Source organism: Dermacentor silvarum, chromosome 1 (assembly GCF_013339745.2).
Source record: "Dermacentor silvarum isolate Dsil-2018 chromosome 1, BIME_Dsil_1.4, whole genome shotgun sequence".
NCBI lineage: Eukaryota > Metazoa > Arthropoda > Arachnida > Ixodida > Ixodidae > Dermacentor > Dermacentor silvarum.
The window spans coordinates 187,005,790-187,033,447 of record NC_051154.1 but is presented as its reverse complement, the minus strand read 5'-3'; the positions used below and the strand labels follow the sequence as shown (position 1 = coordinate 187,033,447).

Sequence of the window (27,658 nt, the reverse complement as noted above, 5' to 3'; positions counted from 1 at the left end):
CGCAATACCATCGGCTACTGCAGCCGACGTGTGCGTTTTCTTACTACGTTTTATCATCCTTCGACACGGGCCTCCTAAAGTCGTTATTAGCGATCGCGGGCGCCAGTTTACTGCAGATGTGGTTGAAGAGATGCTTCGCCTGTGTTGTTCAAGTTTTCGACACTCTACGCCGTACCATCCACAAACAAACGGCCTTACGGAACGCACCAACAGAACTCTCACGAACATGTTGTCCATGTACGTGTCGACGGATCATAAGAACTGGGACAGCGTTCTACCTTTCGTAACTTATGCATTTAACACCGCCCAGCACGAAACTACCGGCTACAGCCCCTTCTTTCTTCTTTACGCTCGGCCGCCACGTTATACCCTCGATACGATCTTCCCATTTCTGAACCACGATGATGCCTGCATATCGGAGACAATCTGTCGTGCAGAAGAAGCCCGCCGCCTTGCTTATTTGCGCACTCTTGCTTCACAAGATCGCTCGAAGGCACGTTACGACCGCCGACACCGACACGTCACATATGATCCCGGTGACTTAGTGTGGATGTGGACGCCTACCAGAAAACGTGGGTTGTGCGAAAAACTACTGGCGCACTATGTTGGACCTTACGTTGTGTTAGATCGTATAAGCGAATTGACATACCGCATAGCACGTCTCCTTTCAAATGGTCGACGGTCTTCAAAGACTGAAGTGACTCATGTTGCCCGCTTGAAGCCCTGCACCACTCGAGATGCTGTTTGACTTGCCCGGTGGGCTTCGTCTACGTGGGGGGATGTGTTACAAGCGCGAAAGCCTTGTATGATTTGGGTATGTGCCACAAGCAGTAGTGGGACACGGAGTACGAGGGGGGCAGAAGAGGAAGACGTTCTCCTAGCGATAGCAGAACCTCGGCTGGCGCCCAAGACCGTCGGTTGCGTCCGAATAAACCCTCTTTTCACGGAGAGTTACCTGTAACAATATTATTATTATGTATCAATTTTGTCTTATTGCTGTATTTTTGCTGACTATGTACCTGTTTATCCTGTTTTATTTTTATCTTTCTATTCTTATCCTGTTCTATTCTTATTTTTATCCATTCTATTTCTTATCGGATAACTTTTGGTCCGTAGTTGGTTACCTTTTTTTTTATGTCTGTGTGTTTCAGTATCCAGACCCCTGGTTGTTCTAGGGCTCTCATAAAATAAAGATTGATTGATTGATTGATTGGTTGATTGACCCTCTCCCTGCAGTCTCCAATTACCCCTGCTTTGCATCAGCTGACTCCATCCTATGGTTGCATATTTCCTAATCTTGCCACACTACTTAGTCCTTTGCCACCCTCAACTGCATTTTTCTGCTTTTGACACTCATTCTGTTGTTCTAACTGACCACCAGTTATCTGCTCTATGGGTTACATGACCTGCCCAACTCCACTTCTTCCTCTTATTCTCAACTGAAATATCAGCTACACCTTTTCTCTCAAATCTATACCACCATCTTCCTGTCTTTTAATGTTATGAATTATCAGTTTTTATACCATCACTCGTATTGCAGGCCCTAGCTTCTTCTGAAGCATTTTTGTTATTGTCAAAGTTTCAGTCCTAAAGGTCGGTTCTGGTAGATTGCTCTGATCGTTTACTTTCCTATTCAAGGATATTGACAAGCTCCCAGTCATGACTTGGGAGCAGCTGCCTTATGTGCTACAACCTCTCTCTCTCTCTTTTTTTTTTATCTGGAAAATGATTTTTCATAATCCAGGTTTGCTGTGACTAATCTTTGCAACATTCTTTGGCTGAATCTGTATGATGCCTGTTTACTGAACAATAATGTTAATGTAATATTAGATTAAACAGACATACAGATACAATCGGGAACCTTCCCAAAGCGATCACTGAACATTTCAACCTGTCAGGTCCCAGTCGAGGAACTTATGCTGTAACTTTATATTCTACAGTCAAACTTTTGTTCTTCCAGCGGCAAAAATTATAGAGCCATATCGCATCTGCAAGTTCAACACGCTGCAACCAATACTGATTAATGTTTTAAAGGGAACTCTGGAATTCATTTGTTAAAATACTATCGGCTAGAATTGAAGCAGCAGCATTTAAGTTTTTGCAGTCTTACACCTGGTGAGAACAGAGCTAATCATATCCCCCCCATATCCCCCATTTTTTAATCTTTTATTGCTTTATTAAGCATGCTTTTTTTTTACTAATTTATATTTGAATCTATTGTCATCTCTCTTATAATGTTAGTGTCTTTTTTTGGCACCTAATAGTTATATTTGGTCAGTCTACTTTCTCTCTCTTCAACCAGATGTTAAAGTCTCAAACGCCTTTATATCGAAGTGCTTGGGACCTTATAAATCATTCATTGTACAGCTCACTTTGTTGTAAAGATTGTGCACCACAGCACTCATAATAGTGCAATCTAAGGATGCTCAGTAAGAGAAGCCTTTATTTAACATGAATTCAAAAGAGTCTTAGTGAAATAAGTTGCACATTCCATTGGATGAAGTGGGCACAAAAAAATTTGCGACTGCAACCGGCCTTATTGTGCCGAGGTTCAGGGCATGCAGCTTGGCAAAACGTGGGAGATACGCATGGTATAAAGATGCAGAGTGTTGAATGTCGCTGTTGCCTCCCTTCCCGTCAAAATTCTTGGTCTGTTTACAGCTCTTCATCACGGTTGCCTGCATTGACATTCACATCCTTTCTGCCCAGATGGCTTTAAAGACGTCGGTCGTCCGTTACGATTAGGTCATTGCATCGTCATTAATTGTGACTTGTTCATCACCCATCGCACCCACTGCTGTGTTACAACTAGCAGCGTATGAGTTTAGCAATTTCTGGAGCAGTGCGGCAGGCCTTCACACTAGCTGACATACGGACACTCTCCAAGTGCATCGCTGGTGTTGCCATTACTGCTAGCGCTAAGCGCAGCTCAATGGCACCTGCGGATGGCAGTGGCGGCACCAGTGTACGTGGTGTTTGTTGTAAAGCAACAATTCTGCCTTTGGGGATGCCTAAATTCCTTCGTTGTATAGGCACAGTCATTGTAGTGGCCTTTGTTTAGAGGCATTCACAATACACATGAAAGATGGGAATTCTGTCAGGATATAATTATTCCCTCGTTACACAGGTCATTTTGTTGAGGATGCGTTCACTGTAGAGGCGTTCGACTATATTTTTTACTTATTGATTTCTTTTCCTATTGGAACATTGTACTCTTAACTGGATACGTTTTGATACAACTCTCTCGGTTATCTCTGCATACCTCCTGCTTTTTAGAAACAAGCCTTCCAGATTGACACTGCTACTTACACATCAGAGTTCTTTACCATTATTACTATTATTTTTTTGATCCCCACCTCTTAGGAGGACTTGCAGCAGATTTTTCACCTCTTCACCCCACTCACTATAATGATTAATCCCTCCTTTTTAACATCTCAAGTTCCCTAACTCTCACTTTATTCTTGTGTATCTGCTTATGTGTCTTGCCCATTGGGGTGAAGCAGAGTGAGCTACATATAGAAACGCTGCCAAGAAAAGCAGTGGTTGCCCTGATGTGAGTGAGTCTCCTTGTCGAAACGTTAGCTCCAGGCTGATGCTTTTCTTGGTTGCCCATGGTTTGTTACTTGAAGTCTCCACCTTCTTGTGTACCTTTTGTCTTGTTTGAATTTATACATGAAGGAAGCTTTAGAACACTATAGCTATTATTCATAGTTTAGAGTAGTTCTCATTGTCAGCCTCTGGTTTGGTGCCTTATCAGTTATTGTTATTATTGTTATTGAGAGCATAATTTTTATATTGCACAAACAATTTTCTCTTGTGTTTCTGAGAACATTTGTTCACACTTCTTTTTTCTTAAATTTGGAATGTTTGTTACATACATTGTTTCTAGGTCTGACTTTGGATAGTGTATTATGGAACATGCCCTTCCCAGATAAGTCACTCAAAGTGCAATAATGCAATATTGCAATCAATGCAATAATGAATTGAGGCTTAATACGGGCGAGCAGAAGTCCTGTACTTTCACATCGGATATTTGAGTTCATGCTTTTCCTGCTTTGTATGGCAAATGTTATGAACATCTGGGTTCAGTATAAGCAGGTTTGGGTATTTGTTAGTTCATGTCCAACCAGAAAGCCAGAAGTTGACGAAAAATATTCAGTGAGTTACTATTTGATTTAAATTAAAGGCTTGAACAATGTCACAGCCTCATTTTTATTTTCACCCTTTTTTGTTTTTGCCACAGATTGAAATCTTTAGAAGCAAATCACACCATGTGAAAAGCAAATTCCAGTAGCTTGTCTGATATTTATTATGCAACATAAATACTAGTGGGGTAACCTTTGCTGTACTTTCTATTTTTCAAAAGTGCTTGTTGTATCTTCTTTTTTTTTTTTTGTGCAAGAAATTAAGTGTTCCATTATTATGTGTGCTTGTTGTCAAACCAGGTGTGCCCATTCAACGAGAGGAATTGGTGCTGTTAGATGCGAAAAAATGGAGAAACGAGTGCCAGAAAGTTGCCTCTCAGTTTCCCGAGTGTTCTCTTACTGAGCTGTTGATGCCACACTTCTGTCTTGTAAGTACTGTGGCCAGACTTTTACATATCATCTGTGTTTTACATTTTAATTGGGCTTTTTTTTTTTCATCTTTTACTAAATAACACTAGGCAGGTTAGAGTGATAAAGATTGTGCATTGGTTAGGTCATGGTTTTCAAATAATTTTGATATATTGCATAATAAATCTGATGCAGTGGAAACCAGTGTATGCTGTACTGAGGTTTGACACACTAAAGTTTTTATTCGAACTGTACAAACTCGAAGAAGTTAACGAACAGTATAGTGTCATTTGCAACAGTATTGATTTATTTAAACTCTCCTTTTAATACGAAGCATTCTTCTATGAGTTAAGCCAGTTTGTTGCTATCTCGTCTTGCCATTTTGGTGGGTGAATGAGCAGACAACTACTGCCATCTGTAGCCGAGGAAGGGAAGTAGCTGACAAAGCGCTTTGGTTGGTGGCCACTCGTGAAACGACGAGGGAGAACCAGCCAAGCACGTTGAGTGTGAGTGGTGTTGATGCACGGCCTTGATGCGTGGTGCTAAGTGAATGTCAAGTTTCACTCTGGTGGCATCATATTCCGGCGTCGCACTCTTTTGACCGTTATTGTATTAGCTGCGAATGAGCTATTCGCTAGCTCGGTTCCCCCTCAGCGTTTTAAAACTCTAGGCAGTAGCAAAACGAGAAAGCATGTCTCGAGCCACTAGGGCCCTATCAGCTCAATTTTGCTGCAGTTTCGCTTCATTGTCTTAAAACACTATGCAATAGGAAAATGGCAAAGTCCATCTTGGGCTGCTCTGGCCCTACCTGCTCAGCGTGTGTCAACATCTCGTGCTGTAACGATTTGTGCTATGTTTCGCATTACGTATTTGTCAATGATGGTTGAGTCTGCCAGATTTTTTGGGAACTGCTTGCACCATGGCTGTATCCTTTTCACCCTGATTCTGTTCTGAGAAAAGAGCCTTCTCATTTCATTTTTAATTCCTCAGGCAAGGCAAACTAACTTCATCGATTTTCCTGGAATAACTGAGCAGTGCTATTATATTCCTTCAGTTACAGCACACTGAATGTATTTTATGATTGATTGTACAGTGTGGCCTGATAAAAAAGAAGAAAAGGAAATGATAATAGGCAAGTAAAACACCAAAAATAGCCATAACTGCAAGCCACAGCTCTACAGGAGCACTTTAGTATGTCAAAAGTGAAAGCAGTGTAATGATAAATTTATCGTACAACCTTTGGTAATTTAAAAGATGAGCTGCTTTGCCTTTCAGGTATGAGCATGTGGCAATAGCAGTGTTAAGGAATCTCATTTGACAAAGCATATCCAGCAGAATCATATGTCAAGTAATTAAATTAGTTAGTTTATTTTTCTTCATTGTCTCAGCTCATACTAAGCCGTCATTGTTAGTACAATTGAACCTCATTATAACAGTCAGATCTCTTACAAAAATACCTTACATCCAATATTCGTTAGAAGCATATATTCGCCACACCCTGATATCAGCTAGAAACATTTTAGATTTACTTCGTTATATCAGATAATTAGCTATATTCGTGTTCTTTAAATGGAGGTTTGACTATATGTCTGAAATGTTCTCCAATGTGAAAGAATTTGTATCTTCAGGGTCTTGGATACTTATCATTTTGAAGTTGGTTCACATATTCTCTTGTATGACTCATATGTGAACCATATTTCTATTGTATGGGTATGAGTAGACCATGACTACAGGTCTGTGTCACACCCGCGTACAAACTACGGTTTTTCAAACTCTAAAATATACTTTAACTTCTTTGCTATACTGGTGCGGCTTATTTGACACCTCGATCTGTGACATTTCTTATAATTCCCTTCGAAACATCTTTCGCAAATTTTTTCTGTGCATTGCCCTGCCACTATTTCTCTCTAAATTGTATTGAATATCGGCAGTGAGATGTTATTGTTTTTGTTGTATGGTTCATCTTATGCTGCACCGCGTGTACTTCTTTGTTTTAAGTCTTCCCTGTAAATAGCTTTGTCCTGTGCTGTCAATGTTAGTGTGTGTACCATTGTACTGTTGTATACATGGGGAAGGGAACACCGTCAAGCCTGACTTAGCGGCTTTTGTCCCCTTCTCCTCAGACATGTACCTATGTATGCATGTCTGAAATAAAGACTCACACTCAGGTGTGAAAGAAGTTTTGAAACAGTTGTAGCTGCCAAGTACTACCATGTTTTACTGTGCTAAGCAGTTATGAGCTCCGTATCCAGATATCCCCCTATCATCATGCTTCCTTGTAACATCACGGCCCCGTGTAACACTTGCATCATCATGGTCGAAGCTTCAGAAACTAAAATAAAGAACGAAAACATTTCACAAATTTGTGTAGAGAACCAAGAGCCTCATTAGTCTGAAGTGGATGTTCTAGCACTGTTTCACAACTGCACTTCATTCCAGATAAAGAAAAGTTGTGTTATGGGCTCACTCTCTGATGTCACAAAATGGTTTTAACGAGTCACAGTAAAAATGGGGCACTTGAAAATACGAAGTTCTTTCTTTCGTCATTGAAATTATGTCTTAAAAGTACCCGAGGACCTACTGAGCAAGCAGCACTCCACCTTTCCTTGTTTTCCCATCTTGCAAAGAAAAAAAAAATTAGTGGCGTTTCACTGAACGTGGGTTACGCACAAGTGTATGGGTGCTATGTCAATGGCATTGACATTGACTGCTGGTGCCAGAGACAATCACACACAGAGCACACGTACCCAAACGGGTTATTGTTGAAATCCCTTTTAAGGATTTTGGTAGCACCTGTGGAACTGGGCATTCTGTTCGGTCTTGCGCTTCCAGGCTTCACACAAGACACTGCGATGGGCTTTCAAACGGGCTTCATGCTGTTGAGGAGCTTCTAAGCTATGTTGTCTTGCCTGATACACCTGCATTGTCGCAAGCCACCTAGCACATTCCTCAGGAGTCTCCTGGGCATGTAAAGTCCGTGCCTTTTGCCGGACTTGTTCAGCTCATGCCTGGCGCTTGGCGATGGCTTCGGGGTCAGTCGACTCGCGCACGGCCTGCCGCCGCTTGCGTAGCTGCTCCGTCCTTCTCGCTCAATGCTCGGCCTCTCGATCACGAGACGAACGCGGTGCGTCCATAGAGCACACAAACGCGTACCAACTGCCAAAGGGGGTCAACCCAGCGCACCTCCGCCTACCCTCCACCTACTCTCTTCTTCTGGGACGCTTCGCCTCGTTTCTCCTTCCGCACTTCACTCAACGCCACCTAGACTTTCCTCTAGGTGACGTTGCTTTGCCACACGCCTCAGTGTGCTCCTCCGTACTTTCCCCAGCGCTCGATTCTCTTCTCCTCCTCCAGGCGCCTTCCTCCTCTGGCGCTCGCCTCCCTCACGGTGACATGCATAATCTCGGCGATTTCACAGACGGGGCATGTACACTTGCGCGTAAGAATAATTGCTTTATGATCCTACTGCGACCCGCGACGGGTCACAGTAAGATTAGAATTGCATTATAATTTTACTATCCTGGATTGCAAAATGGATTTAATAGGGAGCATTTAAAGGGGCCCTGAAAAATTTTCAGAACTGATGATACAACAGTCTCACTATTAAATTAAAGTACGTCGTCCCATGAATCTCGTGCTGAAAAAATTTTTCGAATCCTTCAACTATAAGTGCTGTTATCGTATCAATACCCGGCTTTCTCTTTCTTTTTGTTGCCACTAGCGCGCTGGAAGCTGCACAGCGGAGAAACCAAAAGGGCAAAGCCCTAGCCAAAAGTTGAGTGTCGGGGCGATGAAAGGGCTCATCGTCGCACCCATAGTAGCCATGGTAGACTACACTGCGCAGCACGCCGCTGCCATCACGGCGGCCAAGCGCAGCAGACGCAGCTGTGTGCACTGCAACAGTGAAATTATTTTTCTGTCTTTTTTGAGATCACAGATAAATATTTTTATTTATTTAACTCAAAATTAGCTATTATGTATTACTGAGAATGTTCTTGTGATCACGAAATCAGCCAGTAGCATTGGTTGGCCAACTGCTTTCGATCAGCTTTCGATGGGGACATTGTGGTTGCGAGAGCAATCGTCTGTTCACTGCTTTTGACACGAGATTGTAAATTCCTTGCTGCATGCAGTGAAATAATATTTCGCTCGCATGTTCACAGACGCCTCATTCACAGATCGACAACATTTTTTTTTTACTATGTTCAAAAAGTGCTTTAGGGCCCCTTTAAAAGTTAGTATCAAAGAATATAAAATCGAATTTTGTGAGGATTTCTTGTGACGTATTCAGGGAATCTGGCTAACATACATAAAATGTGTCCCTGGCATTATCATGCAGACTGACCTAAGAAGGGTGGTTTCAAAATGCAGCAGGAAAGTATGAGCAGTCTTTAGAACAATGTCGTACATTCTTTGCTACATGCAAGGGAGTATTTGGCCCCCATGTTCAAGACAGCATTAGCTTGTGTCTGGTATAGCTTATTTGCTGTGTCCAAAAAAGTGTTGCTGGGCTGGTACAAAGTTCTAGCAACAACTGTAAGTCACAGAAGTATGGAAGGAATGTATTCAGATAATTAGCATGATTAAAACAATCCATTTGTGTATGGCTGTGCAGTCTGTCCAAGATGTGTTTGGATTAGTACAGCAACTTTTTTTAAATTTATTTTCAGTGGCTTGCAGGGGCTACTTCAGAGGAATGGGAGATTTTATCAGCTCAGCTCAGGAGAGCACTGGATATTGATGCAGGCCATAGTGTGTCTGCTGCCATTTTTATCCAGGAACTTGTGATGTGCCTCATTGGTTGCAAGAGTTATGTTGCCGTAGGGAACTGGAGCTACCTGTTCACATGCTTTGCTAATACTGTCATGGTGAGTGCGATGCATCATTAAATGCAATATTTACATTAAGGAAATTTAAGGAAGGTCCTTCACAAGTGAATCTGAGCTGCATTTCATGCTAATGACCTGAAAGCATGACCTTTTTAATGTCGTCTGGTTTAGGATTAAGTGTAGGCTACCACTGATGAAGACTGCAAGAGTGTGATTGTAAGGGTAACATTCTTCACACATTTCAAACTTCTGTCCTCCGGTTCTGAAAGCCAGCACGATGGTTCACTTAGCCATTGTACTGGTACACTTTTGTTTTGCTTATTGTAGGTCCTTAATTTCCAACAGCAGATGTGAGCAAACCAATTATGTTGTGGTTTCAAGCTGGGCATTCTAACCACTACACGATGGTGACTTTGTGAGAATGAACAGCTAATGCTTGAATTGGGTGCTGACAAATGCCAATAGTTTTCCGTCTGGCTCATTTTTTTTTTTCGAAAGTTCGCCCAACGGCATAAACCATTAAATATAACAATGTAGGCCGGTTTCAGCGATGAACAGCAATATTGCTCGATGGTTGCTTCCATAGAGCCATGATTCATAGTTTGGTGGTCGTGTAGGATGAAGGCCCACTGTTTTCAGGTAGCGCTGTCGGACCTGGTTTAGACCAGGGCATGTCCACAACAGGTGTTTGATTGTTGCCGAGGACGCTCGAGCTGGGCAATATGGGCAGGTATCTGCAAATGATCCATGGAGGTGTTGTGGCCAGGCATAGGTGACCGATGGGGTAAGTGCCACCCCCACATGGAGTCTCCGCAACACCACCTCCTCCTGGCGTGTAAGGCCGCCTGGAAGGTTTGAACCACACGGTGGGATTAACTCTCGTGTGGTGCGGCGGAGAATCTCCTTGCGGTAGAGGAAATCGCCTTGGGGCTCACTTGGGAAACGTGCTTCCACAGCTAGTGGCAGCTCACTGTGGGTGGCGGTGTCAGCTTGTGTGAGCATAAATAGTGTCCCGTGGGATCCACTGTGTCCGAATCTGACCAGGCATCTGTGCAGTCATTCGGTGTATATTTCGTTTGCGACAGGGTGGGCATTGTAAACCTTCCGAATCTCCTTTATGGCCAAGGTGGAGTCAGTGCATATTATTATAATCGGTGCTGGCGACGTGGAAGCAGCTATTACCAAGTTTGTTGCGTCTCGTATGGCCAAAAGCTCAGCACTGACCGATGGTACCGGAGTTGTCAGACGGTACACATAATTAGCACTTATGGATGGGCGCCCTTGCACCACGGTGGATGTAACCACTTGTATATCCGTGCAGCTCGCATCGGTGTAGGCCACCAGTGAACCTGTCGGGAGTGCTGCATCGGCTTCTTCCATGTGGCAGCGGAAGGTAGCCGATGGGCGAGGGACCGGATTTCGGAGGCGGCAGTCCACTATACTGCAGCATTGACCGAGACTTTGACGCCTGCAACGTTGATGCATGTGAACTGCAGCACACTTTCCCTTCCCTCCATTGGTGTTTATATTGCGCTGCAAGCGCCATCTGTGAAATTTGTGGGTTTGTGAAGCAAAAAACAAAAAAAATTTGCCAGAGACACTTCAGACTGCTTACGTGCAGGAATGTGAAAGCATTACAGTCCCTTTGGTGAAATGTTTTTTTCCACGCGTTCCTTGTCCGCACAAGCTTTGGCCTGTGTTTTGACTGCATCTCAGTTAGGCCAAATCAAAACACACCAAGCACCTCAACGCGCTCGCTTGCCCATGAGGAGTTCATAACTTGAAGGACCGCTCAGCGGCGTTCAACTGGACATTCATTGCTTTTTATTTGATATACTTATGACATGGGGCCACCTCCTCCCCATTGGCTGCGCCGTCACGTGCCCAATGATGCACGCACTAGGCCATACGTGTAGTCTGCCAGATGGCTGCGACATGACGTGTGCAGTGATGCACACACTAGGCACACCTTTAGTCAACCAGAACCAAGGAGCTGCTGTGGCATCTGGGAACCGTGCTTGGTCTCGCACCCCGGAGGCCTGGGTTCAATTCCCACGCAGACCAAAGTTTGCTACATTTTCTTTTCAAAGGCATTAATTTGCTTCGTTTACAGGAACCTCCATGAGAAATTTGACGTCAATCCAAGCATTTTTTGACATGTATTTACTTGTTGCGGCGTCGGCCATTTTTGGTACCATATTTCGGTCACAGCGATTACAACGAATTTTCGTGTAATGGGGAATATAATGCTTTCGCATTAAAAGAACAAACGCACGCAGCACCAGTGTGCATTGGCTGCTGTGTGTAGGTTGCATGCAGATTTCAGCTTGCGGGTAAGCTTCTTAATGTTGTCCAGGAATTCTTCAGCTTGCTCTTTCTGTTGCAGTTTTTCGGAAAGTACCGAGGGGATCACGTGGTCACATATCCAGTCTGGACTCATAATTGCTGTTCACAGAACTTTTGAACACAGATTTCAAGAAAATTTGGCTGCATGCTTCGTCTTGTTGTCGATAAAACATGTAATACGCAGAATAGTATCCATGAAGAGCTCAAACGTGGCTGGGGTGTTAGACAACCCAAACAGCATTACATTGAATTCAAATAGACCGTCTGGGGTTACAAAGGCCGTTTTCTCCTTGTCATCCGAATGCATGGGAATTTGCCAATAACCGGACCTTAGATCCACGGAGGAGAAATACGAGGCAGAATGCAAGCAGTCAATTACGTCATCGATCTTGGGAAGCGGGTATACATCCTTTTTGGTGATAGAGGTGAGACGTCGGTAATCCACACAGAATCTCCAAGAACCGTCTTTCTTCATTACAAGGATCATAGGTGCAGCGCAAGGGCTGCATGACTCCTGAACACGGAGCAAGAAACCTTTAGGAGTGGAAACTCCGCCAGTTGCGGCGACCAGAAAATGTCACAAGCCTGCGGAGCCACTATCATGCTGGCGGCTGAGAAAATTGCCGTCTTGGTTGCCAGGGCAACCGCTCATGTGTGTTACTCCCGTTCGGCCGCGCGCCTCCACAAGTTCTACTGAGGGCACTCGTGCGTCCCACCTGCGTCCCATCTTAGGCTAGCAAATTCCGAACAAGGGTACACTGCATGTATCAGTGCTGTAAGTATTACGGCCCTCGAACAGACACCGACAAGAACAGTTGCTGTTTCACTTAAAAGCCCACAAAAACAACGTTAAGGCATGCACGCTGAAGCGAACGCCCGTGTCGTCTGCTTCGAGCGGGAGACACGGGCGCCGCCGAAGAGAACGCGCCGGAGCAGCACCACCGGGCTTCTGCTCTTTTTTCTTTTTTCGCTGCTGCTTGCATGACACGCCGCAAGGCGCCGCCACTGCATGCGCCCCCATCGGCGCATACTAATGTGACGTTATCTGGTCGCACGCGAGCGCCCGTGCTGACGGGAGTTTCTACTCCTAAATAATCTTCCTCCGTGCTTCTGAATGACCTTCTTCTTTAGCATTTCTTCCACCTGTTGAGCAATGATTTTGCGCTCTTCAGGTGAGACACGGTACGGTTTCTGCCGGATAGGATGAGTGGATCCCGTGTCAATCATGTGACGAGTACGTGACTCTGGCACATTAAATTGTTCCTCGCTCTGCGCAAAATCAAAGACTGTGGCATGCTTGGCCAGGACGTGGACCAAGGCTCGGCGCTTCTCTGACGGCAATGACTTGTTGACCATACCCAGAAACTGGTCCTCTGTAGGGTGAGTGACAGCCACGTGGTCTACTGTCTCGTTGCTTAAAGCTGCAATACAACTGCTCACATTTTGTTCGAAGAGGGCAAGCCGCATTCTACTGGGTAGCACGACAGGCTCACTAGAACAATTCAGCACCCATAATGAGGATCGCCCATCAGTAATAGAAAGGGCGCAACGCGGCACGAGCACATTTTTCTTGGCGCAGTTGAGGGGGACCGGCTCCACAAGGACATCAAACGTTCCAGCGTCTACAGCAGGGGTATCAACGGGCACTCTTGACAACGACTGGGGCTGCAAGCAAATATTGTCAGTGACGGCGAGGGTTCCATGACAGTGCGGAGACTACTCAGTAAAAGCGGATAACAAAATTTCACCAGCGCCGCAATCTACAGTGGCGCCGCACTCTCGTATAAAATCGATCCCCAAGATTACGTTCGTGCATGGAGCTAGTCAGAACAGCAAATTCCACCTTGAACACTCTGTGGCCTAAAGCTACACTCGCAACACACATCCTGACAGGGTGCAGCGACTCCCCACTCACTGCACGGAATGTGGCACAGTTGTCCAAGCAAAACATCACTTTGGGTCCTAGCCGTGATTTAAAATTTAAACTCATAACCGAAACAGCTGCTCCAGTGTCTATCAAAGCCATCGTCGGAAGTCCGTCTACAAGGATGTGAACCTTGTTCTGCATCATAGAAACTGGTGGAGGCATGTGTGTGTGTTGTGACAAATGTTCGGCGACCTCACCTCCATCGACCGCACCACCTAGTTTCCCGGCGGTGGGGAAGTGACACGGCGACCAGGCGATGGAGAACGGCGCCGGCGTGCAGTTGAGGGCGTCAAGCTTCGTACGGAGGCGGGCGAGTCATTGCGGGTGTTCTGTCGGTAGTTGTTGCCCATGAACGTGTCACCACGGGAGTTCTGCTGGAAGCTGTTTTCGAAGTACGTGTCCCTTGTCCAGCGAGCACTACCGGGCCGATTGTTTCATCGAGGAGACTCTGGTGGATTCTCGTAAAACTGTGGTTGTCTGCACTGGCGCTCAGGGCAGAATCGAGCCACATGTCCAGGGACACATCACTGGAAGCACACAGGTGCCTCACGCACATCACGAAACCTTCCACTAAGCTCCGTGTATTCATGATGAACGTCCCACAATGACGCCATGGTATCTGGTTGGTTGAAGGCATTCTGCAGGCCATCGTGAAGATGCAAATCGTAGGTTGGTCGTTCCGGTGCTCTTGATCGAGGCGCATCGTCATATCCCGTGGCATGAACGGACGCACACGTTGAGTCGTAAGGCAAATAGGCATCGCTGACACGTGCTTTTGTCGTAGCAACAGCTTCACGTCGATCAAGTTCTTCGCGTACAATTTGTATCGTTGACGCGAGATTGCAGGGTGGTATAGGACCGACGTCAACACTCGCAACGGTTGTGACGTTGGCGAGTCTACCAAACTTAGGTGTAATGCGCCTAGCCTTCAGAGTCTCAAACGTGCGACAATCTTTGATCACATCGGCTACAGACTCCAAGGTGTCCTTTCCTATGAGGAAGTTGTATACGTCCTCGGCAATCCCTTTCAGAAGATGTCCAACCTTGTCTTCTTCTTTCATGCGAGGGTCTACAGACTTGCACAGTTTCAAGATTTCTTCAGTGTAAATTGTGCAAGTCTCGCCTGGAACTTGAGCATGTTTCATCAAAGTCTGCTCGGCGCGCTTCATCTTCAGAGATGGGTCCCCAAAGCAGCTCTTTATTTCACCCACGAAGTCTTCCCATGTGGCTAGAGTTTCTTCATGGTTTTCAAACCACACGAGCGCCGTGCCTTCTAGAAACAATGCCACGTTGGTCAGCCGGGTGTCCGAATTCCAACGGTTGTATCGACTAACCCGACTGTAGTGGTTCAGCCACTCTTCATTGTCTTCTCCGACCTTTCCGGCGAAGGTCCGTGGCGCCATGTGATGTTGCCACGTAGCGCCAGACAAAGACAGCGCGTTGTCACCGGTAGGAATCATCTCCATTGGAAGCGGTGGTAGTCCGGCCAGGCGGCGGCTTTGGTGTAGTTTCAGATGTTGCACTTCCGTGATCGTTCGTCCTGGACTCCTCTTCGTTACCCAGCACCTCTACCAATACTGTTACGGTGAGATGCGTTTATTAATGAAAATGATGGATGCGAGAGGCTTAGGGAGCGATGAGATCACAGTCCGAACTCACGTCGTCTTTCTTCACTTCCAAGCGTCCCCCCGTATAGTAGCAATATTTTTTTATTTTTTTTTAAGCTTTGGAGCTGTCCAGCGCTCTTGCCTGGCCTCATAAGATGCTGGCCTTAGTTTTTGTTTTGCCCCATGTTCTTCTTGTTTGGATGTTTCTTTTGAATAACGAAAACAAGGCTGGGCACAAAAACAAAGCCCTGCTGGTGGGAAAAGTGAAATGTCTCGAGTTTTATTTCCGCTAATCCAGGCTTCAGTTTCGGTTTTGCAGGCAGTCTGGACCGCAATCTGGGCTCGCGATGGCCCGAAATGTGCCTTTCTTTTCTTTTTTTTTTTTTTCGTGTTTTTTAATACTCTCAACAGAAAGTCTTCCATCACTAGAAAGCACGAAAAACAACCTTTCTAACATGTGAATTTACTCCACGTTAGGCTCCTCTCCCCTTCTACAGCCACATCTTAAAAACAGCATTCGTAGGTGCTTTCGATGGGAAACGCGTGCCATCACCGAGTTAAAAAAAAGCTATTTTTCATCTTTTCTATTGTGGAGATAACCAAACTTCTTGAGAAGCTTCTTCATATGTTTAGCAATCGCAAACAAACGAAAATTTGAAAATGCTGTTTTTCTTCGAAAATCACAATTTTAGCCCCGTATCTCCCCTTAAAGGAAGAAAAGAATCACTGAAGTCTGTGGATTTTTAATGCTCTCTTCCACAAGTTTATGTCAGTGCCTTGTGCCTCTTAACCCTTTGAGGGTCACATTCTTTTCGGGAAATGCGGCTCCCCAAGGGAACATTTTATTGCAGATTAAATTCTTTAGAGTGACTTATATTGAGAAAAAAAGAAGGAAATAATTTTTTAAGAGACAAGTGAAAAACTGTTATTTAAAGTGTGCAGTTTTAACGTGGTTTATTTTTAACTACATGAATGAAGTTGCATAAGTAATTTTTGTACAAATCTAATAATATTCACTACCTATTTTATGTTTTAATTGGGTTTGTCACAATCAGGGCATGTATTTTAAACCATACCGTATAATGTTCCACTTTTATTATGTGCCTCGTCGAGGGTGCGATCTCAGCATCTACGGTGTTGCCCCAACCACCAACCTGGGTCTTAACTAACAATGAAGGGCCAGAAGAAAGGAAAATTAAGTGGAACGTTCGATAATACGGCTCCAAGACACTTATTGCCCATGCATAGTGCAAGCATGCCATGCCATGTGCGCAGCTGCATGCAAACTCAGTGGTGTATACCCATCAGAAAAACAAAGTGAGTGGGAAACTTACAGTAATCAATTGTTTGATTGCTAGAGGAGATTTTGTCAATTCTCCCGTGTCTCACAGAAAAAGATGCATGCAAGGCATTATTGCCAGCTTGTGAGTGCCCGTCTGTAACCAAAGTAATTGCGTGAGTACGGGAGAGCCATGGGGGCAAGCATCTCGAGGTAACGCTTTGAGTGATAAGAAGTAAGATACAAATCCCTTTTCTTGACACCTGTAAGTCAAAATGAAATGCGTGAGCATGCCTATTATAAAGTGCGCAAGAGTGGGCCTCAGTTCGTGGCAGGAAACTAGGCCAAGTGGGAATACACCCAAACTACCATGGTGGCAGCCATCTTAAAGCAGTGATAAATCAGTTTGGGTGGAAGCTGAGGAGTGGCAGCACAATGAGAATTGTTTCTAGAAGTTACGGAAAGTTGCAGTACCTCCATAGCAATGCTAGGTGGCGCTTTGTGTGGAAAAAAAAAAAACATTTTTCAAACATTCGATCGCTGCCGTACATGTGCATCGGTGACCCACGATGACCGGTGACCCATTTGTGGCACATATTGGTGTCGTAGGCAACGAAACTGAAGTGCGATGACCTATTCGTGTCAGCCAGCATTGAAGGCTTTGCACTCCTGTGTTACTTCTGTGCTGTGTCCTAAAAAGATTACTTTCTTGGACTCATAGTGTAGTGAGTACAGCATTAGTTAGTGCAATATGAAACATATCTAGTGCCTTCTGGAAGTGTTTTCTGTGCACTTTGACGAATGAATATATATTTGCCTTGTCAGAGGTGTAGTATCAGCATGTTTGCTTTGTTCTCCTTGATGTATTGGTTGTGTTTTTCATACTGGAACTTGCAGTTGTGGGCTAGATACTGAGTAGGTCTTACGAGTTTTTTGTTTTGTTTTTGTTTTTTTTTTTTTGTGTATGAGCTGCAGGGGAAAAAAAAAGAGCCACTGATGTAAAACAAATTATGCCTGAGCAATGGGCCCTGCATGTGGTTGCACACTTAAAATACACTATTGTAGTTGATACCTTAGCTTGAAAATTCCATGAATGCTTTTGTGACATGGCAATTGAGGAACCATGTAGCATGCTGCATTACTTAATGGACTTTACTATGTGTTTTGCAACAGGAACTAGCAACAGTACACCAGGATTGAGAAGTGTGCAAATTTTTGTAATCTTTAGTTGTAAGTGAGACTCTTTGTCTTGCTGGGGCTAAGACAGACAAAACCATATGCGCCTGTGTGAGTTGTGAAAGTGTAACCTCCATTGGTTGCTTGCAGGAGTGCCTGAAGAGGACGAAGGAGCTCTCAGAGGAAGATCTACGTGAAATTCTTCTGGCACTGGTATTTGCCCTGTCAAGTCTGCCGAGTCGGTGTCTGAAGCAGGAGCTATTGCTACTTGTTGATGTCACCCAGTGGATGAAAACTTCAGTTCTTGGAGGGGAGTTGGCTAAATTATTTGGGGAGGCCCTTGCGACACATTGCTATCACAGCGACTTTGTGTCAGGACTTGTGAAAACATCGGTGCACAAGCTGCTTGCACACAAAGCCAACCAGTCATAATGGTGCTTCAGCAGCATTTTGTGTCTTGTAATGAATTTCTCCAGTGTTTGCATTTGTGTATAAGTTAAGCCTTGCTATAAATTAAAGTTAACATGAAGTTTTTCTTTCTTTCTTTTTTTAACAGCACAATTCTTTTTTTTTTTTCAGAATAGTATCAATGTATACTTGACAGTATGAAAGGCATTCACTTCTCTTTGTTGTTTAACCCTCTGGGTGCCGGGTATTTTTCCAAAATGCAACAAATTAAGTTTTGGTCTAAGTAACGTATTATCATTGCATTCTGCCAGTGCGAATATATGGGGCTTTAGAAACTTCAAGGATAACAAAGAAGCTCGAGAACAAGTTAAGGACCGTGCAAAAAGCGATGAAACGAAAAATGTTAGGCGTGACATTAGGGTGTTAGATGTTGTTAGCGTGCGACGCAACACTAACGCAAAGAAAGGCAGCACTGCGCGGTACAAGGTAGCATTTAAGAATAGCGGAACGGAGAAAACGCTGACGCTAACGCAAATACACTTGGGCGCCATCTCGAGGCGGATACAGCAAACATGAGCAAACCCTCTCGTTAAGCCTTCTCCGCCGCTAATCGAGAACGTATATCGAAAACAACGTCCATTTGTCACCTGTACGCCGCTCTCGAAGCCTCATCACACAAATCTAAAGCAAACACGAGCATTAGTGGGGAACAAATGAGCTGAACAGTGCAGGCCGACGACTCGATAGATCAGAAATGGACGGCTCTCGCTTCAACAGGCGCCGCCATCTTGCCCTACGTACGGAATCCCTTGCGTGCGTTAGCGTTGAACGCTATATTCTAGAAATAGCGTTTCTACGTAAGAATTCTGGCTACGTTTACGTTCTGCGCATGCGCAGTTTGCAGCATGCAACGCTAACACTGACGCTAATTCCTTGCGTTTGCTGTTTTCCGCAATGCTAAAACTCCCTATTAAGAGACAGGAAGCGAGCAGTGTGGATCAGAGAGCAAATGGGGATAGCTGATATTCTAGTTAACAATAAGAGAAAAAATGGACTTGGGCAGGCCATTTAATGCATAAGGTGAACCGGCGTAAAGAACCGATGAACCATTAGAGTTACAGGATGGGTGCCAAGGGTAGGGAAGTGCAGTCGATGACGGCAAAAAATTAGGTGGGGTGATGAAATAAGGAAATTTGCAGATGCAAGTTGCAATCAGCTAGTGCAAGACAGGGGTAATTGGAGATCGCTGGTAGAGACCTTCGTCCTGCAGTGGACATAAAAATAGGCTGCTGCTGCTGCTGCTGACGATGATGACGAACACATTATCAGACTTTAAAAATGAAATGCTATTTATTTGCAATATGTTGCTGGACATTCTACAAATTTTGTAATCTGAAAATTCAAACAAAAATTGAAACATGTGGTGCAGTGGCCCTTGTATGTGAAGTGTAACTACGGTGATGCCAAGCCTCCTTTTTGATACTGCATTAAAACATTATGTGACTGTTTGCTTCCGTGTCGCAATGATTAGTGCCAATTTAGTATTCAGCAGTCAAAAAGCTTTCTGCAGATGAACTCTGCAGCATCTCTGTGTCAGTTACAGTATATAGAGCTTGTGATATCATTGGTGTCACCATTACGTATGTTTCATCAGGGATTTATCAGTGTACTGGAGGGGCTTGACAAGTGCTAAACCCTCCACTATTTTAAATTTTGTTAAAGCTGTGTTGCTTAGCTACACATGTCATATTATGTAAAACATCAGAGCAACCTCCTGGATAATACTGATAGTGTAGATGTTGTTAACCTTTCCAATTACAGTGGAGTCATAAAATGGGCGAGCAGCACCTAATGGTGCGAAGGATACCATGAAAATCCTCGCAATCAGGAACAACTTCGTAGGCTTTCGAGATTGACACTCAAAAGGTTCACAGGAGGATGAAGGTGAAGTGATCAACAGTTGGTGAACAAGGGAACTCTCAAGATGGAGCCGATGTTTCAACAAGGGAACTTGTCTTCGTCAGGCAACAACTGTTTTTCTTGGCAGCGTTTACGCTATACATAACTCACTCTCCCCACAGGGGTGAGGAGCATAAGCAAGTACAAAGGAGTAAGGTGATTTCCAATAGTAGTGTATTTCTACTCATTGATTTTTTTTTCCTATTAGTGCATTTCACTCTTTAGCCAGATTCTTTATGTTACAACTCCTTTGGGGCGTGTTTTTACACTGTCCAAGTCCTATCTCTACTTATTTCCTGTTTTTTGGGAAAACTAAGCCTACCAAATTGACAATGCCTACTTACATCTGAAATTTCTTTACCATTTGGTTCGTCATTCCTACCTGATGAGAGAACCTGCATTACATTCCCATAGCTACCATAACTAATCCATCCTTTCAAGTTTAGTTTCATTTCAGTTCTCTTACTTTACTTTTTTTTTTTGTATCTCCTTATGCTCCTCAGTCCTGGGGGAAGAGTGAACTATGCATATAAATGCCACCAAGGAATGCAGTTGATGTCCTCATGAAGACAAATCACCTTGTGGTGATTGTCTGAAAACAATGGCTCTAGCCCGAGGCTTTCGTTGGCTGCCCACTGCTGATTACTCCAAGACTGACACTGTTTCATAAATTTTGCATTTTGCACAGTGCTGTGAAGTCTGAGGCTGGCTTGCCAGATTGTCAAATGACTGCTTTGCATTGTTGCAATGCTTGGTATTTCCACGCTCTATTCTTAAGTCTTATGTAAGAGGCCCATTTCCTCACTACCTTAAACACATCTTGGCGTCCTCAATCCCTTCCCCCCTGCCATGTTAAATTTCTGGCTGTACTGTTGTCTGGGGCTTTAGAAAAAAACATTGTTGTCACATGCAAAGTAATGCGTCTGCAGTAATTCCTATTTAATAATTCTTGCTCCTTGTGGCATGTTGCAGGTAATTATAAAGACATAGCAGATATTCTTATTGAAATAATGGAATTTGGCATTGCTCTTAGCAGCTACTGTGTGGGCAATAGTGTTGAAATGTGTGCAGAATTTGCAGGACCTTTGGAATAAGGTTAGTTTCTGCCAATTTCATGCTGCCATGGCAGACTGGACATGAAAACACACACAGGGACGACAAATAGGAGCAAGTGTCTCATGTTCTTGCCTTGTTCCTGTTCGTCATGGTGTACGTCTGTATGGTGTCGCACTCAATCCGCTGCAATTTCACAGCAACAACTTGCCCAAGGAGTTTGTTAGAGTTCATAAAGCTTTCTAAGCCTCATTGAGAAAGGTGTGGATGCCTTACATTTAGGAGTGAAGAGAAGGGAAGCGCAGTCGAGGACGGCAGAAAACTAGGTGGAGTGATAAAGTTAGGAAATTCGCAGGCGCAAGTTGGAATCAGCTAGCGCAAGACAGGGGTAATTGGAGATTGTAGGGAGAGTCCTTCGTCCTGCAGTGGACATAAATATAGGCTGATGATGATGAATAATGAAATTTCCAAATATTCTCATTTGATAAACAAAGGGAAATGTAAAGTTTGTGCAGAGTTAATTCAGTAAAAAAAAAGGGGGGGGGGGAAGAAATAGGCTAATTTGCAATATTTGATACAAGCATGTAATACCATTCACAATTGGACATCTGGTTGACTGAGAAGATTGTTAATTATAAATGGCTGCTTTCAGCTTCCTGGTGCACGATGACAATGACTTCAATGAAACAAGGAAACTGTATGTCACCAGATGTACCTCGAGTCTTGTGCTTGTTGAAGTAGAGAAGTGTGAACAGCATGGCACATTGTTTTTAATGGCTGCAAACATGACGAGACTCGCCGAATAATAAATTGCTTTGCCTAAATTGGGAAAACAAATTAGGCTGCCTAAAAGCAAGGCATTCTTAATAAACAACAGGAAATTATTAAGCACAAGTTATATGTCTCATAAGTTCACTCAGGAGCTGGTTCCTCAGCTCCACAACAGCGGCTGTCCTGCAGCAGAATCATTGGGAAAAGTCTCCGCTTGCATAGGATTTTCTTCCCCAAGACCACAATAAGCATTATCCCTTATTGTTGAGAAGAAATGAGTATTCTACAATTTCAGATTCTAGTGAATTCTCTAATAAAATATGAATCGAGTAGCAAAAACTATTCAATCCCTATTTTAAGTTCTGAATATTTACACATAACCCTTATTTATTTGGCAAGCAAGGTCATGGCAAGAGGTTTCCCATGTCAGGACAGCTGGAATTCCCACAATATTCTTGGCAAGTAGAGCAAGTTTTGGGTTCTTGGACTGCATCTGAAGTGAAAATTGCACCTGAAGAGTCTGAATACCTTTATCACAATTCAAATCTCCCGCCACGCCAACTAGGGAGTGGTGACGTTGCATACGCCATCACTGCTCTTTGCTGCCGTCGGTGAGTAAAACGGCGCCCGACAGACGGCGGTATGATGCGCAGCTGCATATTGCTGCTGCAGCTGCTTTTGGTCAAGCGGCGTGGACCATTTGGGCATCCTGCGACATCACATGAAGTGAAATCCTCTACTTGCAGTTTGCGTGAGTTTCACGAGCCAACAAAACCAGCGCAGCACTACGTCATAATAGAACTACTGAAACACGAAAGCATGGGTGGCTCAAGAGTCGAGCCGAATGAAACCTTTTGAGTGCCAGCGTCATTGTCAATGGTGTAATGTCAGTGATTTCTTTTTTCTAAAAATGAAACGGAACTGATCAAGTAGCATTTTCTTTCGTCTTATAATGCAATACAATGATGTTTTTATAACGAGGGGTTGAGTACTAATGACAGAATTTAAATGAGGACTGCCTTCGTCATCGGGCAAGTACTTGAATGTCCGGGGGGAGTCTACAATCGTGTCCTGCATTTACCTCAATTTCTCGATTACTAAGGTTCTGTTAGCGATAATATTGATGCCTTAGAGATACTCGAGCACTAATCCATCACTTTAGCCTTGTGTGGTATTTACCTTTAGTATCCCTATAAGTACTTCTTCTATATAGTTAAAGAAACAATGTGTAACATCTAGAGAAGATGTGGCAGACAGAAGTGTAGAAGGTAGACAGCTGAGCTAGTTTGTAGATATTCATGGTATTGAAATGCTTGTCTTGTCTCCCTTGTATCCATTCATTTTTCAATACCATGAACAGTCAGCAGTGTTTATTTTCTAGTGTATCCAAATGCTTGATGCACTGCTGAAAATGCGGAATAAGATGAAAATGTCAACAATTACTATAGATAGAACAAGCAAACTGTACATTACTACTTTGCGATTTGACAATTCCAGTTGTGAGCTAAGTCACTGGTCAAACTGCCGAACGAAATCATGCATGTGCAAGAATGCAGAAAGCTTTAGTTCCAAATTCATTTTATCTCGGCTATTGTGTACAGCTGAATATTTGTACTTGGAAAGTAGTTACAGCAGAGAAGATAAAAATGTTCAAAGTCTTTTCATTCTCATGATTTCAATATTTACCCATGTGAATATGCACAACACACATCATATCACTTCACTGTTGCAACATGTACAATTGCTAGCAATGATTTGAAAGGCCTTTTACAGAATTAAATGTTAAACGCTAGTGGTGCTAATCTGGTCTTACTGATGCACAGTCGTTACTGATATTGCAAAGTTCCAAAACACTGCTGATCACACACACAGCTGGTTCTAGAACAACACCAGGCAGTTCAAAATCAAGCACTTCCTTCCGGCTTTTTTCCAGGTCTTCTACAGTCATTAAGCCAAAGTGCAACAAAATCTGTGCTAGCTGTCCAAACTTCAACATTGTGCTATAGGTATCAACACTCATCAATGCTAGATGTAGATTCCTGGCACAGTAGAGTTTCTTGCATGCCTTCTTGACTGCAGAGCTGTTTTCCCACAATGGCAGAGCAGCATTAAAGACATCACACGTGCACACATCTGGACACCAAATTGCAAGGCACAGCACAAAGTCAAAAGATGCTTGCTGCAAGGTTGAAATAGCAGTTGGTGACCACTCTAATCGAAGATGCATAGACTTCACACACAATCCTAGCAGCTCTATGGCTTCCTCAGTTGTGCATCCTTTCCCAGATTGCAATTGTTGCATGTGGTCCTGCAGGCTATCCAGGATAGCGGAGGCTGATGTGACAGTGTAGTGAGATATGCTACTTTTCTCTCTGCACAAGTCCTGTCCCAAATTAGCTGTGCTAGATGCAGCAGTTAGTCCCTGCCTCAAAGCTTTCTCTGTGACATTTGCCTTTATCCATTGCTGTACTTTAGAAATTGCACTCTTTGTGCTCAAGCTGCAGCACATTCTCACAGCCTGATTTTCCATGTCAGGAGGTAGTAGTGCAGGTAGCAAATTTTGGATGCACTTGCTACATTGCTCAAGTGCTGCCTTTTCAGTTTTCTCACTCATCTGCTGAAAAATCTTGGCAATGTTCTTGGTTTCTTCATTTTCATCATATGCTGCAAGGTCCATTTGCATAAGAATGTCTCTTGAGCGGGCAATGGTATCTTGCACATCCTTTTTCAAGCGTTTTGCAACATTGGAAGAAACTCTGTCAGCAACAAATTCAACAGTTTTTCTCACAGACAGAGGGTGAATATGGAAAAAGTTTTCTTCAAGTTGATTTGCAAGTTGTACCTTTAAATCACCTTCATTTGCAGAAATGGGAGTGATTTTGCGAATTTCACCGAACTTTGTTTTCCTGCCAGCAAGATGCTCTAGCAGAATGCAGCGCAACTCACGAAGATATGGGCAACACATGTAGATAATGGAGCCATCAACAAAGCTACCCAGTGACTCAACATGTCTAAGAATGCCATTTGAGGCATGTGCAAAAACATCAGACTGAATGGACTGCACCTCAAACAACCAGCCAAGCAATACCCTAGCAAAAAATGCAGCACTGCTAGTCTGCAGCAATGCAGTTGATCTGTAAATGGAAAATAGCAACCCTAGCACATCCTTGTAAGCAGTGAGTGTCCTTGCAATAGGATCCATCATGCTAAGGAAGTTGACAACCCATGTCAATGTTGCAGCAAGCTGCTTGTTCTGTACAGATTCCTTGATGAGGCCAGTAATGTTTAGGGGTAAAGGCTTAGGGTTTCTGATGGCCTGTTGCGCATCTTGATATTGCCTAGGTAAGCTTTCAGTGGTGCTATATGGAAGAAACTCTACAACACCAAGAAAGAGACCCAGTAACTTGAACTTGTATACTGCTGCGATGAGGGCTCTCCTAACATCGTCACTTGGTACTTGCTCAGCATTTTGAAAAGGATTATCTTTTTCAAATTCGACAATTTTTGCTACACACTGGTCTTTAAAGTGCTGTAGAAAAATGGAATTTGTGGCAGCCCTAATAAATTCATAGAAGAAAACTTGGGAGCCTGTAAATGATGGGTTTGGACAGGGGCCTCCAACTTTGAAAGGCAGCAGAAATCTTTCTTCCAACTTCTCCATCTTTCCTGGGGAGGTGCTTTTCAAGTCATAAAGAAACTTCTCATCGAGGTTTCCTTGGTCATCAAATTCTAGACCTCCACAGCAGCTCGTCATGAGTTGTCCAAGAACAAGGCGAGCCAAGTGTGACAAGTTGCATGGATTACTGCACATATGAAGAATCTCTGTAACCCTGTGTGTAAACTGGGTACCAAAGCTTTTGCCAGAGCCAAACTGGTGTCGCTGCCAGTCACGAAAAAGGCTGTAGAAGAGGTCTCTTTGCTTCCTGAATGCCCGGAAGTTGCTGTCAGAAGCAAAATGCTTCTGGCTGTCAGTAGAATTGTCAAAAGCTACACCCTGAATTGAGGAGGACCAGCCTCTTGAAACTGGCTCCACACCTTCCACAAGCTTCACAAGGCTTGAGTACAACTGTGGCGCAAATGTAGTTAGCTGCTTGACATTTGAAAGCAGCTTTAATGTTGGCTTGTCCAAGAAACAAAGCCACTGCAGAATATTCTGTAACACAGTAGCTGCAAAGTGAGTGCAGTTGTGTACCGAATGTAGGAGTTTTGTAGAACATTTTTCATCAAATTTAACTTTTTGCTTCACTGTCAACAATTGCAGCAGGAAGAAAAGCTCAATGGTCAGGTTCACTACAAGGCCCTTATTTAAGAGCGCAGCATACACAGTAGCTAGAGCATCAAGCTTTTCCCGTTCAGTAATGCAATCTGGAGCTGGTACAATGTAATTTTCAACTTGCAGTTCTTCAGCAGACTGCACAGAAATGTCGATGACGGCAAATTCTGGTACGGCCCGATGCTTTCCACTTCGACGCTGCGTAGGGCTGCCGGTGTGCGATGCAGAGCTCAGGCGCAACTGCAACGCATCCGTTTTCTTGAACTGGGATTTTGCGAACTCCTTGGATTCTTTGTGAGGTTGCCTAGGTGATCGATGGCTATCCTTTCGTTGACTTTCGTGAGAAACCTCCGGAGGCAAGAAGTCGCTCAGCGTGAGCTTCCTCCAATGCGATTTTACAGGCGTTGGCGTTATTCTTCTGATCGGCCTTGTGTGTTCGACAATTGCGTTGACGGCTGGAAATACGGTGCTGTCGCCAATGTCGGGCGCATTTTGGGGCACAGTAACTGTCGGCTGTGTTGGTTCGCCCCTGGAAACTAGGCTTCTGTCATTACGGCACGGTGTAGCCCCCCATTCTGAGCCCGAAATTTCACTACGAGCGACAAGGGATGGGTCGAGTTGGCCGGCAGTTGTCGGGAGCGTCAACGGTTTGCTGCAACCACCGGCTACCCTGACAGTAGTCTGACGACGGCCAACTGGCGCAAATCGTGATCTCGCGCAAGGTACGCTTTCATGCTTGAGGGTACGAACGCTGTCACAGTTTGCGACACTCGCGGGCGGCGAAGTATGCTGCCGTAGCTTTGCGGGAGACGGCGTCTGTTGGATAAGCGGACACTGGTCACGAATGAAGTCGATGAAAACTCGTATAAAGTCTTTCCTCTCCAAATCGAGCGAGCGTAGTTCGGGAATAGTAGCATTGTACTCCGGGTTTGTCAGCCACTCCAGTAGCTCTTCCGACGATAGCGCTTCCGAAAGCAAAAGGTCTAAAACTAACGCCATCACATACCCATTTCCGCAGACTTGAACACAAAGCACATTTGTAATAGTTGTCAGTACCGGCTCGCGACGCTTCAAATCGGCACAATGCACTCTTAGCAACCCGGTTGAATCGAACAGTTGGCGTTCGCGAACCAACCAAACCAATGAGGCCAGACGATGGTGTCCAAATCAACAGCACACTGAATTTAAAACACACATCTTAAAGGCTTTGCTTTTTCAAGTTGAATGCACCGGAAGCGATTGCGGGAATCGAAAACACGTCATAAACATAAGGGTTTTGGCACCACCTATTTAACCAACACGTAATACGAAGACGTTTTCAGATTAAGAATCAAATAAACTTTACGAGAAGCTTATAAGGTTTTTATGCACTAAAGTACATTGTTGCGAAGAATATGCCCTGCATTGAAGCGATGTACAAAAACAAATCTCGAAGGCTATGCTTTCGTTAACCGCATGTACCAAAAGACCAAAAGCG

At 44.1% G+C, this 27,658-nt stretch overlaps 2 protein-coding genes across 3 annotated transcripts in view; one reads left to right on the top strand and one right to left on the bottom strand.

The window, feature by feature from the left end:
- Positions 1–18,246, top strand: part of LOC119436523 (uncharacterized) — a 73,283-nt gene extending 55,037 nt beyond the window's left edge. For both annotated transcript variants that reach the window (XM_049658368.1, XM_037703391.2), the window contains exons 13-15: positions 4,446–4,573; positions 9,224–9,421; positions 17,868–18,246. In XM_049658368.1, coding sequence (XP_049514325.1) covers positions 4,446–4,573; positions 9,224–9,421; positions 17,868–18,149 — 608 coding nt within the window. In that variant the 3' untranslated portion in view covers positions 18,150–18,246. The remainder of the gene's footprint in view (positions 1–4,445; positions 4,574–9,223; positions 9,422–17,867) is intronic.
- A 5,228-nt stretch (positions 18,247–23,474) lies between these two features.
- Positions 23,475–27,302, bottom strand: LOC119436522 (codanin-1-like). The gene has a single exon (XM_037703390.2). The coding sequence runs from the start codon at positions 27,178–27,180 to the stop codon at positions 23,707–23,709; it is 3,474 nt and encodes a 1,157-aa protein (XP_037559318.1). The 5' UTR covers positions 27,181–27,302; the 3' UTR covers positions 23,475–23,706.
- Between the last annotated feature and the right edge of the window lie 356 nt (positions 27,303–27,658).

Bases quoted from the DNA above. Each gene is read 5' to 3' on its own strand.
- LOC119436522 (XM_037703390.2), bottom strand. From the start codon at position 27,180: ATGGCGTTAGTTTTAGACCTTTTGCTTTCGGAAGCGCTATCGTCGGAA.